Genomic DNA, 14761 nt, shown 5'->3' with positions numbered 1-14761 from the left:
AGAAGTAAGGAAAGTGAGAAAGAGTCGTGAAGGTGCAGGAAAGTGTTGGGAAAAGAAAGCCCATTAGAAAAGGAGTTAAAGAAGAAAGTTAAGAAATAGACCCTAGAAAAGAAAAAAAGAAAAAGTAACAATCGCTCTATTATAAAAATTTAAAAACTCCGCAAAAAGGGATACACCAACCGTATTTTTCACCCCCCATTACCAGATCCTGGCACCATTTATTTTTTAAATTACTATTGCACCTTATGCTTGTAATACGTCTATAAATGCAGACCACGTCTTTTGGAAGTGGTCTGCTTTGCCTGCTAGGAGGAGTCTCATCTCTTCCAGATGTAATGTTTCGAACATGTTTGAAATCCACATTTTTATTGTTGGTATAGGAGCATTTTTCCAGAATTTGAGTATAAGCTTTCCCCCCCATTATTAACCCGTAATTAAGTAAATTCTTTTGAAACACGTTTAGTTCAGGGCTACCTTCCGTTATTCCAAAAATAATCCATTCTGCTTTTGGTATGAGTTTTATTTTAAATAGTTTTGTGAAGATTTCAAATATTTCGTTCCAGAATTTTTATACAAAAAACAAAAGTGCGCTATGGTAGCTTCATGAGACTTACATTTATCACAAATGGGTGAGACGTTAGGGAAAAGTTTATTTATTTTTGTTTTTGAATAGTATAGTCTATGTAATGTTTTGAATTGAATTAGAGTATGTCGTACGTTGATCGAGTATTTATGCACATATAGTAAATGTTTATCCCAGCTCTCTATTGAAATTTTTATAGCTAGTTCTTGTTCCCAATCTCTTCTAATACCATCAGTTGTAGGTATTTCTATATTTAAAACAGTGCAGCATTCCATTTCCCGCCTAATGCCACACCACAGGCATGATTGGTCTTACAATTTGATAATTTGAGTCCTTTTGAAAGACAGTACAAGTTGATAAGGGATCCATTCAATTTTGGGCATCATACTTTAGGATTGTTGTCATGGTCCAAAGAAGGTGCAAAGGAGATTCATCAGAAATGTATCAGGGTTAAGCTGCCCCATGGGAATTAAGTAACTGGAGTTGTTCTCCGGTGTCAGAAGGATCTCAAATGAAAAAAATATATATTTAAGGTGATTAGCAAAGATTAGCATGAAGAAAAAAGTGCAAACATTGATTTTTTAGAATGTCAAAACAAATGGCTAAGGAATTGTGCCGGGAAATGGGACTGATGTAGAGCATAAAGAACCAACATATGCACAATGAACTGAATTACTTTCTTCTTCTCATGATTCTACTATTTCAATTATACAGCAATTTCATGACAACTCTGCTTGAAAAGTATTGATAAGTATATAAATGTTGACGTAAAATCCTGAATCTATTTTATCTTTAAATCTGTGAGAATCTCTAGTCTGTCATGTTTTGGCCAGGTGAAGCTATAGATCTCTTTGGAATTAAAAGACAAATCAGTTGTGCCAAAATCAGCAAGTTTCAAACAAGAGGATGAAATCAGGGTAACAGGCAGATAGATGGTGGTCATTAGCGCCGTTGCATACTTGCTATCAGCCAGTCACAAAGAAGCACATAGCCACAAACATCACAATTTTCCACCCACAGGTCTTGGCTAGCGGGTGGGGATACAAAATAGTTATCAAAAAATCCTCATTACATTATTTTGATTGCGAGTTTTGCTACTGGGTCTTCTAAAAATAATATCGTCTGAACTGCTCATTTGATTCTCCCTTTCCGTGTAGTTCCCCAATCATCTGGCGCTAATCAGATTACACGCTCTCTGTCTCTCTCGTTATATTAAACTTGCTGTACAATATATGTCCCCTTACAGCTATTATTCTGATATTTCAAAACTGACAGCACACATTTTACCAAAGTACCTTTTTCCCCCCAATGGGTGGACTATGATTTCTTGTATCAATAGCACATGTGATAACTGTCGATGGTTTGCCAATTACCAGGAGTGTTTGCTTTAGTCACAAGGCGATTTCATACTGCCTGCATTCTGATATTCTGCAACTTTACTTTGATTAGTTTCATCACGTTTAAGAATTGATGCAGCTCTAGTCGACGATCGCTGTACTTGCAATAATGCTATATATATAAAATAGCAGCAGTTAACAGGCAAGCGTTTCTATGGTTACGGTTTTATGTATTATACGTCTCTTCACTTACATCATAGTTTTATTGCTCACCCAGTGCATAAACATTTTTGTATCGCTCAAATTGAGTAAACGGGTTGCATTTCCATGGTATGTAAATGGTAGTCCTTTCTAATTGTTCAAATCAATGTAACATTTGTAGTTCACACATTATGGATTTTAATCAACGCAAGTTAGATTAAAACAAAAGTGACTCGTGATTCGTCTAAATAACGACCAAGGCAAAATTTAACGCGTGCTATACATCCAAATAATCGATTATCAAAGGATATTTTGCGAGCAGAAACCCAAGTTTATGTGCAGCTGAGAATCAATGTTATTCTCCAGTCAACGGAATAAACCAATTTCAAAATCATTATCCTAATTTTAGTTACAGCTCCGTCAGGAAACAGGGACAGATCCCATGAGAACATTCTGGGACGGAGCATTAACTGCATTATTATCTATGCCCCCAGGTATTTGCACTGTTTACGTACCCACAAGTGCAGAGCTCACAAATGCATTTCCTCTTCATGGTATGGATTGCAGTCGGTGTCTGCTTTGCACCGTGCGCTCTGTGTTGGTTATAAATCCGTGCGGGTATCTAAGAAACCCGCCCGAGTAACAGATGAATTCGGAACACCTCGACCTGGCGGCGCATTACTTAAACATGCCACATGACGAACATTACCCTTTAGCCGAGATTAAAATTCAGCAGTTCCCCCCAGCAGAAACAGAAAACAATCGTCAAATCGTGCAACTGCAATTTAGCTTCTGTAAAAGTCTCCGCGTTCGATTTGCTCGTTTAAAATAAAACCTGTTAGGTGTTGTAATCAAAACCGGAAAAAGTCGCGTTTTGAAATTGAGCTGTGCAAATATAGGCCACAAAAAATTACACGGAGCGATCAGACATTCCTGCATATTTAAAACAATAATCTTAAACTGGCGAGGCTTTGATATTGAATAAGAAATATTCGAGGTATTGGTGGTTTCTCACTATAGATGCTACCTGTCTGCAGTTCGCCTTTGGTTCATGGAGAGACAAACCTTTCACCTCACCCAATGGATGCTGGTATTTATGCTCCAGTAATTCCTGTAAATATATCAGTGTAACCCTCCATTCCTCACCCATCTCGTCTGGCCTTCCGTTAAATGCATCTATAATATACACCTCAACCACTCCCTTTGGGAGTGAACTCGGCACTCTTACGGTAAAGTTTCATCTTAATACCCCACTGGATTTCTCAGTAACTGCCGTCTATTTCTAGACTCTGGGTGTGATCTACTCAACAAGTGAAAACATTCGCTCTGCCTGTACTCTTTATCAAAATATTTCATAGAACGTTGAACAGTATAGCTCAGAAACGACCTTCAGCCCACAATTCTGTGCTGAACACAATACCAAGTTAAGCTAATATTTTTGTTGGCACGTGATCCATATGCCTTGATTTCCTGCTTATCTATGTGCCGGTCTAAAAGTCTCTTAAATAGCCCTATCTTATCTGCCTCCACCATCACTCTTTGTGTAAAAGGTTTGCCCCATACATCTTCATTAAACATTGCTTCTCTCACCTTAAAGCTATGCTTCCAGCCTTTGACATGTCCACCCTGAGCAAAAAAAAAAAAAGTTCTGACTGGTCTACCCTACATTTAGAAATCTTTGAAGGTGAATTGACACAACGGATATAGAAACATTTAGAAAAAAGGTATAGAGGCAGAGGCAGACATGTCTATGTCGATGAAGAAGGGTTTCGGCCCGAAACGTTGCCTATTTCCTTCGCTCCATAGATGCTGCTGCACCCGCTGAGTTTCTCCAGCATTTTTGTGTACCTTCTGTCTATGTCTATGATGTGCTACAATGTTGAGAACTATATTCTGCATCCTATCTTCTTTGCTCTATCTATTGTAGTCTAGTTTGACCTGATTGTATTTATGTATGGTATATTTGATCCATTTGGATAGCATGCAAAATAAAGCTTTTCATTGTACCTTGCTACACCTGACAAATCTAAAAGAAACACTATTTCCCTCCGATGTTAAGTCAAAAAACAGATACAAGTTGGATAGAGTGTAATTGATTCAGTTAACCATTCATATAAAGTAATAAAATATGAATTGAGCAGCTTCATAAGTTGAAGATGGAAAGATATTTTTTTAAAAACTAGAAAGAAATTAAGCATTTTATACAAAGACCAAGAAACTTTGACAATTACAAACACTCTATTGTAAAACATTTTTAAAGTACAAAGACTGAAGTAACAAATGGTTTACAATTTATTTTGAAGAATCCTGAAGTAAATAGTATATTTCAAGATTCTGCAAAAAATCCCAGTTATGTTAAAAAAAAAGTAGGATGTGCAGCATTTGAGGGAGTGGGGGGATTGATAGAGAAGGGCGCTATTAAAGAGAAGGAGGGTGGGGAAGGCAGGAGACAGCAGGTTAAAAGGCAAACTGAGCAGTGGTGAGGAATGATGTAGCCAGTTGGGGGACAGAGAAGGGTGAAGTTTGGATACAGAGACTGACAGGTGAAAGCAGACAAGGAAGAAAATGCACAGAGCAAGGTAGGGAGGCAAGGGTGAAGGTAGACAGCTGTTGGTGGACGATAATTAGGAAGACAATGGCAACAACATACTATTTGTAGACCGTGTTCTTGCTTATTACCCCCCCCCCCCCCCTCCCCAGCAGTCTCCACCTTCACCCTTTCTACCCCACCAAAATCCATGCACCTTCCACCCCCACTATGTCTGCTCTCTCATATCACATCATCATCCCCTCAGTTCGATAATCCCTCAGCTTTCCTCGGCCCTTGTCACCTATCAACCTCTGTCTCAACCCACCCCCTCTCCTCTTTATATCAGCTCTCACCCCTCTCCACTCAGTGCTATGTAGGCTTTCAGCCAGAAAACTTTACCCCCTCCCCCTAAGAATTAAGAATGGGATACAACCATTACTATATTTCCAGTCTAATCAAAAAATTTCATAAACATAAAGTTACTGGATATCCCAAATCTGCCAGACATTCCTGTAGAATTTCAAAGGTCGAATTTATCCTAAACATCTGATAGCTTTTGCAGAAGAGATTAGTTGAAATAAGATGAATTTAATCTGGAACAGTCCAAGATTGACTTTTACAGTTCTTTAAAAAAAATGCAACTGTTTTATAAATACTTCTATACAATAAATCTATGGAAAAAAATCTATACAATACTTTACTTACGCCATAGTAAATTTAAATTTTTTATTTACCACAAATAAGAAAATTTGTCTACGGTTAGGTTAAACATGGTGAAATGTACAATGGAACTAATTTTACACTTGAAATGTCTTATTCCAAATTTCAAAGATGGTTGTTGTCGAAAAGCAGGCATCAATGTGTCAAGGTTTGCAGACTTTCACTCTGGGGTGGATTTGATTCCACTACTGTAGTTAGTCCCCATTAAAACGTTATTAGTTGTCCCACTCCATCAATGCTGACAGAGGATGCTTCAGACTGGGCAAGATATGCCATTTGAGGCACTTCATCTGAAAATTAGACCAAAAATTACATAGAGGAACAGGAATTCTGCTTTTCAGCAGCGTTGATTAAAACATTAGGGTGAGGGACCAATTACTGGTTGTTCATCCAAATTGAGAAGTGTTGCAGTTTGTAATATGTCAGTAATCCTCGTACAACCTGTATCATCATATTCAAGTGATTCATGAATGAAGAAACTGTAGCACAATATTTACAATTCAATCTACAATTAGCTCACAAGTTATAGGAGTAGAATTAGGCCATTCAGCCCATCAAGTCTACTCCTCCATTGAATCATGGCTGATCTCTGCCTCCTAATCCAAATTTCCCACCTTCTCCTCATAACCCTTAACACCCGTTGTAATCAAGAATTTGTCTATCACCGCCTTAAAAATATCCACTGACTTGTCCTCCACAGACCTCTGTGGCAATGAGTTCCACAGATTAACTATCCCGACTAAAGAAGTTACTCCTCACCAGTGGCGGACTGGCCAGGGTGTCAGCTTGCCCAATGGAAAGTGGGCCCCTGATGAAGTGGGCCCCCTTTGTCTCCTGGCAACCAATATTTTTAGACCCAGTCCGCCACTGCTCCTCACCTCCTTCCGAAAAAAGCACCTTTTATTTCTGAGACCTCTGGTCCTACTCTACCACCAGTGGAAACATCCTTTCCACATCCACTCTATCTATGCCTTTCATTATTCTGTAAGCTTCAATGAGGTCCCCCTCAAACTTCCCAGTGCTGACAAGCGCTCATTATATCCTAACCTACCCACTCCTGAAATCATTCTTGTAAGCCTCCTCTGGACCCTCTACAGAGTCAGCACATCCCTCATCAGATATGGGCTCCAAATTTGCTCAGCATTACAAATGAGGTCTGACCAGCTCCTTATAGAGCCTCAGCTGTGCTGCGACACAGATCAACGCTGAAGGGATGCGCTCCACTCTGCAATAGAATGGGTTTTCTGGAGGAAAGCCAATGAGTATGAAAATCACATATACTCCCTGACCTGCTAAGCTTTTTTCAGCATTTTCTATTTTATGCTTACATTGCTTATTGTACCCGACACATTTTTTTGGTACTAGCGCATCTAGATATATCTGAACATTTAATATTGTTTTACACTATTTAAATAATAGTCTGCCTTTTTATTTTTCTCTCACTGACACACCACCCCTAATTCCACTGAATTGAAATCCACCTATCATCTTTTTTTTTGTGAACCTACAGCACTTTGCAAAACTTTGTGCCTCAGAATCAATCTGATTGTAGTTAAACTAATAAAACGTCAAGACGGTAGATAGACTCACTGGCAGATGGGTCAAAAATCCCGTAAAATAGGCAAAGGGAATTGGCAACAGAAGTAAAATCTCTTTTTAGAGCAGATCATAAGGATCTGGAATGCACTGCCAGATGTAGTAGTGCAATCAGATTTAACCATAGTTTAATAGGGAACTCGGTAAATGCTCCAAAAAGGGGACAATGGCTCAATGGAAAAGTGGAAAAAGTGGAAGACTTGTAAACCAGTCAGAATGCAATGTGTCCAATGGCCACTTACCTGTGATCTGTTGTAATCTGTAATTTTCCAGGCTACCTCATTGTATCCAATGGATACAAGGTATTCAATCAAAATCGAATGGTTCTGTAGCACAACAACATAAATACCTAACTCACACTCAAAGGTGTGTGTCCCTGACCATTGCTTAAGTCTAGGCTACTCCATTGACCATGTGATGTATCGCTTTCCTGGATCAAACTGCTCAGTAAATGTTTCCTTTCCCAATACATTAATGTCTGTAATTCAGAATCTCACTTAACACATATGGTTTCTGGGGATATTTTGGAACTCTTGCAAAACTCATCCATTAAAAGTATGTTGCAAAAGTAGCACATTGCCCGGCCTACTAATCAAATTCTAGTTTTATACATCTGTTTTATTAATGAATTCAGCTACATAAAATGAATTGGTCTGATATGTATTTTTATAATCTCTGTTTCAGTCTGAACTTACCAAGCTGCAATTTAAAGGTCAGCTAAAATGAAATTCATTCAAGATGATCTCAATATTGGCATCTATATCAATATATATATATCACTAAAAGTCTGTCTTTCTGTCTACCTATCTATGCGTATGTGATCTGGGACCTACGCCAAAACGGTACACAGTAGCTCAAACAAAATTGCACCACCTTACTCAACTTTGTTCCTATAAAGTTTTGTTCACATTGATGTTATATTTCACAAGTTATTCATAATGTTTAAGTTTAAAAGGATTTAATAGCTAAATCCTTACTGGCCCAGCTCGCAAAAAAAGTTGCAATAGAGCAACAATCAGTCCTTCCAGCAAGTTTTTAGATCAACAGGAGTGGGAGGGGGCAATTGCATTTTTTAAAGTTCTTGAAGCGAGAGAGCGAGAGAAGAAAAAAAAACACTCCAGAGGGACAAGAGATAAACTGAAATACACAAGGAAATTAGGTTTCCGGTTCATACACACAAATCTTTCAGTGGGAAATCTAGGGCAACACAGCAAATTGAATTTGGTTGCCACATAGGAGGACTAGAAAGGAAGCAAAAGTAATTCACTAGGATAATGCCTGGGATGCTTGTGCAGACTAATTCCAGTTTTCCAATGAGTTGAAAGTTGAGCCCTGCAATTTTTTTTAATACATAGTACTTATGCTATTGCTTGTTAGTGCTTTCAAAACTACAGCATAACAAATGGTCAACTTTTAAAACTGGCATTTGACCATTATCAATGATGAATACTATTCTACTTACCTACTGCAAGTGAAATTAGAATCATTTATTTGTTGCCATTAAAACCATATACAGTATTACACATACTTACTTGTAGTAGAACTGAGCAGAGAAGAGTCAAAAACATCTTGAAGTTCCATAACATTCACTGAAGAGCTGCTCAAAGAAATAAGATTTAAACCAGATTTTTGAGTTTCCAAAGAGGTAAGAGCTTTCATCGATATTGATTCTTGGGTAAACAGTTTGTCAGTATTGACAACTTCATCATCCATGCAGTCTATTTTGCAAGTAAGTTCCAACTTGCATTGATCTTTATTGTCAGTATTATTCTGGAAATGAGAATGTCCCATATTTTCAACTAATATTTTCTTTTCACTTACACCACACGTGAAAACAGCCACACTCCTCTTTCGCAATTCCTCCATTCTATTCCGCAAGTCTGTCATGTCCAAGTGAGGATCATCTGGCTGATCAACACTGGGACTTCTGGTGCTATTCAAACTGACATTGCCAAGGACATCAGGAATAGTCTCATGCAAAATTCCATACCTTGGCGGCTTCAATGAATCATTTGGAGTAGTAATCACATTCTGTGACTGATTCCATGGTAAAGTACTATCCGAGTTACATTCACCATCAAAGGATGTATAGAGCCCGGAATTCTCCAAAGTATCATTGTTTTTGCACATTTTCAAAATGAAACTTTTTGACAATTTTTCCTTTTTAATTGGAGATGGTGGTTTTAATTTTTCAAGAGGCAAAAATTGTAGAGAGCGACTAAGTTCATCATCCATTACATTGTCGATGAGGCTTACAGAATTTGTTTTGCCATAATCTTCACTAGAACAGAAAACTTGAGAAGAAACTGGGGAGAGAAATTTACCTGTCAACAAACCATTTGCATCATTACTTCTAGCTTTACCATTGAAGTAACAATCCTCATCTTCAGATCCAACATCTGAGCAACGTATTTCTGGTTCCCTACAGTTATTCCACTTTTCATTTCTGATGGAACGGCAATTTGAACTAGCTGACTTAACATCAGGACTAAACAGTGTCTTACTCCAGGTTTCCACTTGATCAATTTCAGCACACTGAAGCACAGACGTATCTGGAGGAGCATTCTCACAAGATCCGGACACCTTCATATATGTTGCAAGTGGTGATTTCTCAGGTTCCAACTGAAATTGGTCATTTGCATAGTTTGGCTGTGTTGGATGTGTTGATACATTCTCCTGCTGTTTCATTTGCTCATGCTCAGATTCCTGAACTGCACATCTCCAGGTGTTTCTAATATCTGTAACTGCAAGATCAGAAGAGTTATTAGAGACAAGGCCAAGTGGGACCCGTTGGGTCCCTGTCTCACGGGAGGGCTGGCCCCCAAACGCAATATTCCACCACTCACCCATAGCCCCCAACTGCGCAGGCGTGGCTGACGGGTTCCCGTTGTGACGCCAGAGATCCCCGCTGTGACGAGTCACGGCAACCGTCGCCAACTGTGCCTCGCCATCCATCTTCCTACCCCTATCCTCTGTAAGACGTGGATAAGTTACATTTTGGATCAAGACCCTCCTTCAGATTTATTTAGTTAGATTTAAATCCCACAGATGCCTTAGAGGGATTTGAACACCTTTCTCTGGTTCAACAATCAAGCACAGTTTATTGATTAGGAACATTGACCTGTGGAGTAAATCTGACAATTCCAATTTGGAAAATATCCAATGTTGAAAAGTTGTAGAAAATTTGTGGAGCACTTTTTATTTCTCTTGGGCAGCTTACAAGCCAGGATTTGAACGTTGATTTATTTAATTTCTAGTAACGCTTTCATTCGCTCCTTTCCCCCCCATCCCCTGCCCTATCCACTCACGTATAGCCCCCGACTGCACAGGCGTGGCTAGAGAGAGAGTGGGAGGGGGGGGCAGAGAGAGTGGGAGGGGGGGGCAGAGAGAGAGGGAGGGGGGGGCAGAGAGAGATGGAGGGGGGGGCAGAGAGGGAGGGGGGGCAGAGAGGGAGGGGGGCAGAGGGGGAGGGGATGGGGCAGAGGGGGAGGGGAGGGGGCAGAGGGGGAGGGGGCAGAGGGCAGAGGGGGAGGGGGCAGAGGGGGAGGGGGCAGAGGGGGAGGAGGCAGATGGGGAGGAGGCAGATGGGGAGTAGGCAGATGGGGAGGAGGCAGATGGGGAGGAGGCAGATGGGGAGTAGGCAGAGGGGGAGGAGGCAGAGGGGGAGGGGCAGATGGGGAGGGGAGGGGGCAGAGGGGGAGGGGGCAGAGGGGGAGGGGGCAGAGGGGGAGGGGGCAGAGGGGGAGGGGGCAGAGGGGAGGGGGCAGAGGCGAGGGGAGGGGCAGAGGGGAGGGGAGGGGGCAGAGGGGGAGGGGAGGGGGCAGAGGGGGAGGGGAGGGGGCAGAGGGGGAGGGAGGGGGCAGAGGGGAGGGGGCCAGAGGGGGAGGGGCAGAGGGGGAGGGGGCAGAGGGGGAGGGGGCAGAGGGGAGGGGGCAGAGGGGGAGGGGGCAGAGGGGAGGGGGCAGAGGGGGAGGGGGCAGAGGGGGAGGGGGGCAGAGGGGGAGGGGGGGCAGAGGGGGAGGGGGGGCAGAGGGGGAGGGGGGCACGAGGGGGAGGGGGTGCAGGGGAGGGGGGGCAGAGGGGGCAGAGGGGGAGGGGGCAGAGGGGGAGGGGGCAGAGGCGGAGGGGGCAGAGGGGGAGGGGGCAGATGGGGAGGGGAGGGGGCAGATGGGGAGGGGAGGGGGCAGACGGGGAGGGGAGGGGGCAGACGGGGAGGGGAGGGGCGGGTTGGAGGTACTCTCGTGCCCGGAGTTTGCGAGAGGACTGACGGTAAAAAAACTTGCATTTTAAAAATGTGGAAAATGTCATTGGAGCGCGCGGAGTGTCACGTCCTGCCTTGCGAGTGAATTGTGACGTCAATTGGAGTTTTTTTTCTTTAAAATGAAAGCTTGAAAAAAAAATTGGTATTTTGAAACCGTTTTTAAAAGATCAGTAACTTGGGAAATATAGGTTGAAATGCAGCAGGAGGATTTATCGCGTCCGCGGGAACAATGTGAGTAGCATGTGTGAAAATGGGATGACTGTGACCTAGCGTTTGGAAGATAGGAATTGAGGAGATTGAGCGTGTGAGTATTGCGCAGATAGATTAAGCAGGTAAAAGAAAATTAGTTAAATTTGAACAATTAAAAAAAATCTTCAATTGGGAAATATTGTGGATTTCAACATATTGATAGCAACAACCCAGAATATTCTCTCAAAGTAACGGTGCTTTCCAGCGCTATTAAGCCTCTCCAGCAATAACCCCCTCCCCCATGACCCACCTGAACTCCCCCCCCACTTCGCACCCCCTCACACTACTTTCCTCTCTCCCTGGCTTCACAATCGACATCTCTTCAAACCTGTCTCAAACCTACTATTGTTAGCGCTGGCCTTGGTTCCAACCGTTTGCCTGTAAAAAAAATCCTTCGACTGTGTCGACCCATTATCTGCCAATCTTGTTCATGCCTCTCCTCCTTTCCAGCTCACCCCCCACCAGTCTAAAGCGTCTCGACCCAAAATGTCACCTATCCATGTTCTCTAGAGATACTGCCCGATCTGCTGAGTTACTCCAACCAGACATGATGTTAACATACAGAAGAAAAGTAGGAAGTATTGGCTGGGGAGTCCTAGAGGCCGGCTAGGCCTCCGGCGGGGTCCAGGGGCAATGCCCCGGTGGGGGTTCAGGGGACTCCTACATTGTCAATAAATTGAAAGTAATTCTTAAGCTTTCTGCTGCTGGTTTACACATAGAAGCTTAGATTTTTTCCTCACAAATAACCAGTAAAATAACCCACAAAATAAAAATATTTCATGAAATAAAATACCATTCCCTTTCCAGTTGCAGCTCTATATGGGGAAACACTATATTTTCCCCACAAGAGGGGAGAGGGAGGGGATCTACACCCCGCTGCCATCACCCCAGTCTCAGCTCACGCTCACCGAGCCCACGCTCCCGTTTGTGGCCCGCGTCTCATGTGCTCCGGTTCACTCCGATAAACGGGCACCGTCACAGCTCGCACGACGCCGCTGGGCTGATCTCAGCCAGCGTAATTGAGTTCCTTCCACCCAAGGCCTCCCTTGTGCGCCCCCCCCCCCCCCCCCCCCCCCCCCCCCCCCCCCCGCCGCCCCGCTATTGGCTGATCTTGCTGACAAGCTTGCCCGCCTCCAGACCGGTACCTCCACTGACACTTCTTCCTCGCTCTTTTATTTTACGATCTTGCCAATTAAACGGTGTGAAAATCATTATTAGGAAAAGAACAAAATCCGAATTACGATTTAAATCGGAAGAATATCATGCATGTCCTACACTGTGTGTCCTTTTGTGTATTAACCAACATATGCACTTCTGTTTCTAAATAATAAAAAGCCAGCATTGAAGGCAGCTATTTGCCAAATTGTGTCAGCTGATGAAACCTGGCCCAAAACAAGCTACCCTGACAGCAGCTACATTTTGAAACTGCAATCTTTAAATCTTACTCATTATGCTTTAAAGTATCTGAAAAATTGCCATCCCAAATACTGTTGCACTTCAGCAAGCCCGCTGCTTGAATAATGCAGCATTTTAGGGATTAGGAATAATTATAGCAAAGAAAAGCTCTCGACACTGCTGAAGGCATATTTGATAACACAGATTGTAATAAAAATAAAAATGTAGCCATGTCTCAAATGTTTCCAGAGGGCATTTCCAAGTAATTTTCCTATTAATGAAGGACAGAGGTGAAATAAATTACCACAATTTAGCAGAGCAGATTAAAATAGCTCCATGGTCGACTATTACGCCTCCAACTTGAATTTACTGTTTCACTTCAACAATGGGGAAATGTTGCCTTAATGTATGTAAGCAATTTGTTTAACTTTGAAATAAAGACATTTTGAACTTAATTTTAATAATCACCTGCAATAATTTACGTGCAAGTCTTCTGACTCAAGAAAAGCTATGATTTGCATTTGCAAATTTTTTTTTTGGCACCCCATCAAAATTCTCACTGTCCTGCATCACCTCCATTGTCAGAGTGCAGTCAAACGTAACTTGGAGAAACAGCAACTCACATTTCGCTTGGGCAACATACAACCCAGAGGCACGATAATGATTTCTCTCACTTCAAGTAACCCTCGCATCCCCATCTCTTCCCGTCCCTCCCCCACCCTAGTCGTCATACTATTGTCACCCTGTTGAGTTTCATTGTCTGTGTAGCTTGTGTACCTCACCTGGCCCACAGCCGATAATGGACCATTGGAGGGAAGTGGCGGCGCTGCCTTGCAGCTGTGGCTCGCCTGCAGTCCATTTGTCTTTTCTGTTTTTTGGTTTCTGTTGTCCCGTTTTTAGTTTATTTAGTTGTGTATGTGTGGGGGGGGGGGGGGGATGCGACCTTTCCTGCCGTATCCCCCGTCTCCGTGTCCGTCTGCGCTGAGGCCTATTGCGGAGATGGCGGCCTCCAACTGCGACCGACCTCGAGGCTGCGGAGTCAGAGCCAGGACTTACCAACAAGAGGCTGGCCGACTTCGGGGCTGTGGTTGCGGTGCGACCCAACTTCCGACCCGACTTTGGAGGCTCGGCCGTGGGCCAGTGGACAACATCATCGGGAGCTCGAGTGCCGTTTTCCGGAGCTCCCGCAACTACAGCTGCGTCCGCTGGACTGGAGGACGGCAGCTACGGCAGCTTCGACCGCCCCGGGCCGCGGAGTTTGAACCGGCCCGTTTGCGGAGCACGGTTTCAGCCGCAGGACTTACCTACCATCACCCGGCGGGGTCACAACATCGGAGGCTTGGATTGCCTCAGCGCAGAGGGAGAGCAAGGAGGGAAGAGACAATGACTTTGGGACTTAAACTGTGTTGAGTGTTTGTTATTTATTCTATGTTATGACTGCAGGCTAAACCATTTTGTTGCACTGAAAAGTGCAATGACAATAAATTGAATCAAATCAAATCAAATTGTGGGCTCCACCTTTCCTTGATCATCTCTACTTTTTGCACATCTTTAATTTGTTCTATATGACGCTCTCTCACCGTCTATATCTCTTGTTTCCCTTCCCCTGACTTTCAGTATGAAGAAGGGTCTCGACTCGAAACATAATCGATTCTTTCTCCTAGAGATACTGCCTGACTCGCTGAGTTACTCCAGCTTTTTGTGTCTACCTTCATTTTAAACCAGCATCTGCAATTCCTGCACATTTTTTTTAACTTAGTTTTGAGATAAGCAAGAAAACAGGATCTTTGTCCCACCGAGTCTGCGCTGACCTGCAATCCCCGCACGATAACCCCATCCTACACACACTAGGGATAATTTACAATTTTTATCAAGCTAATTAACCTACA

At 42.9% G+C, this 14761-nt stretch overlaps 1 protein-coding gene across 5 annotated transcripts in view; it reads right to left on the bottom strand.

The window, feature by feature from the left end:
* Positions 1-5066: 5066 nt before the first annotated feature.
* Positions 5067-14761, bottom strand: part of haus6 (HAUS augmin like complex subunit 6) — a 38139-nt gene continuing 28444 nt past the window's right edge. For 3 of the 5 annotated variants that reach the window (XM_033018243.1, XM_033018244.1, XM_033018245.1), the window contains 2 exons: positions 8500-9711; positions 5500-5661 (listed from right to left, as the gene is read on the bottom strand). In XM_033018243.1, coding sequence (XP_032874134.1) covers positions 5576-5661; positions 8500-9711 — 1298 coding nt within the window. In that variant the 3' untranslated portion in view covers positions 5500-5575. Of the gene's footprint in view, positions 5662-8499; positions 9712-14761 lie in introns of all 5 variants that reach the window. The other 2 variants (XM_033018241.1, XM_033018242.1) reach the window with 2 other exon arrangements.

This window comes from Amblyraja radiata, chromosome 3 (genome assembly GCF_010909765.2).
Source record: "Amblyraja radiata isolate CabotCenter1 chromosome 3, sAmbRad1.1.pri, whole genome shotgun sequence".
NCBI classification, from domain to species: domain Eukaryota; kingdom Metazoa; phylum Chordata; class Chondrichthyes; order Rajiformes; family Rajidae; genus Amblyraja; species Amblyraja radiata.
Note: the sequence above shows the minus strand (reverse complement) of the source record. Positions and strands in the feature narration are given on the sequence as shown.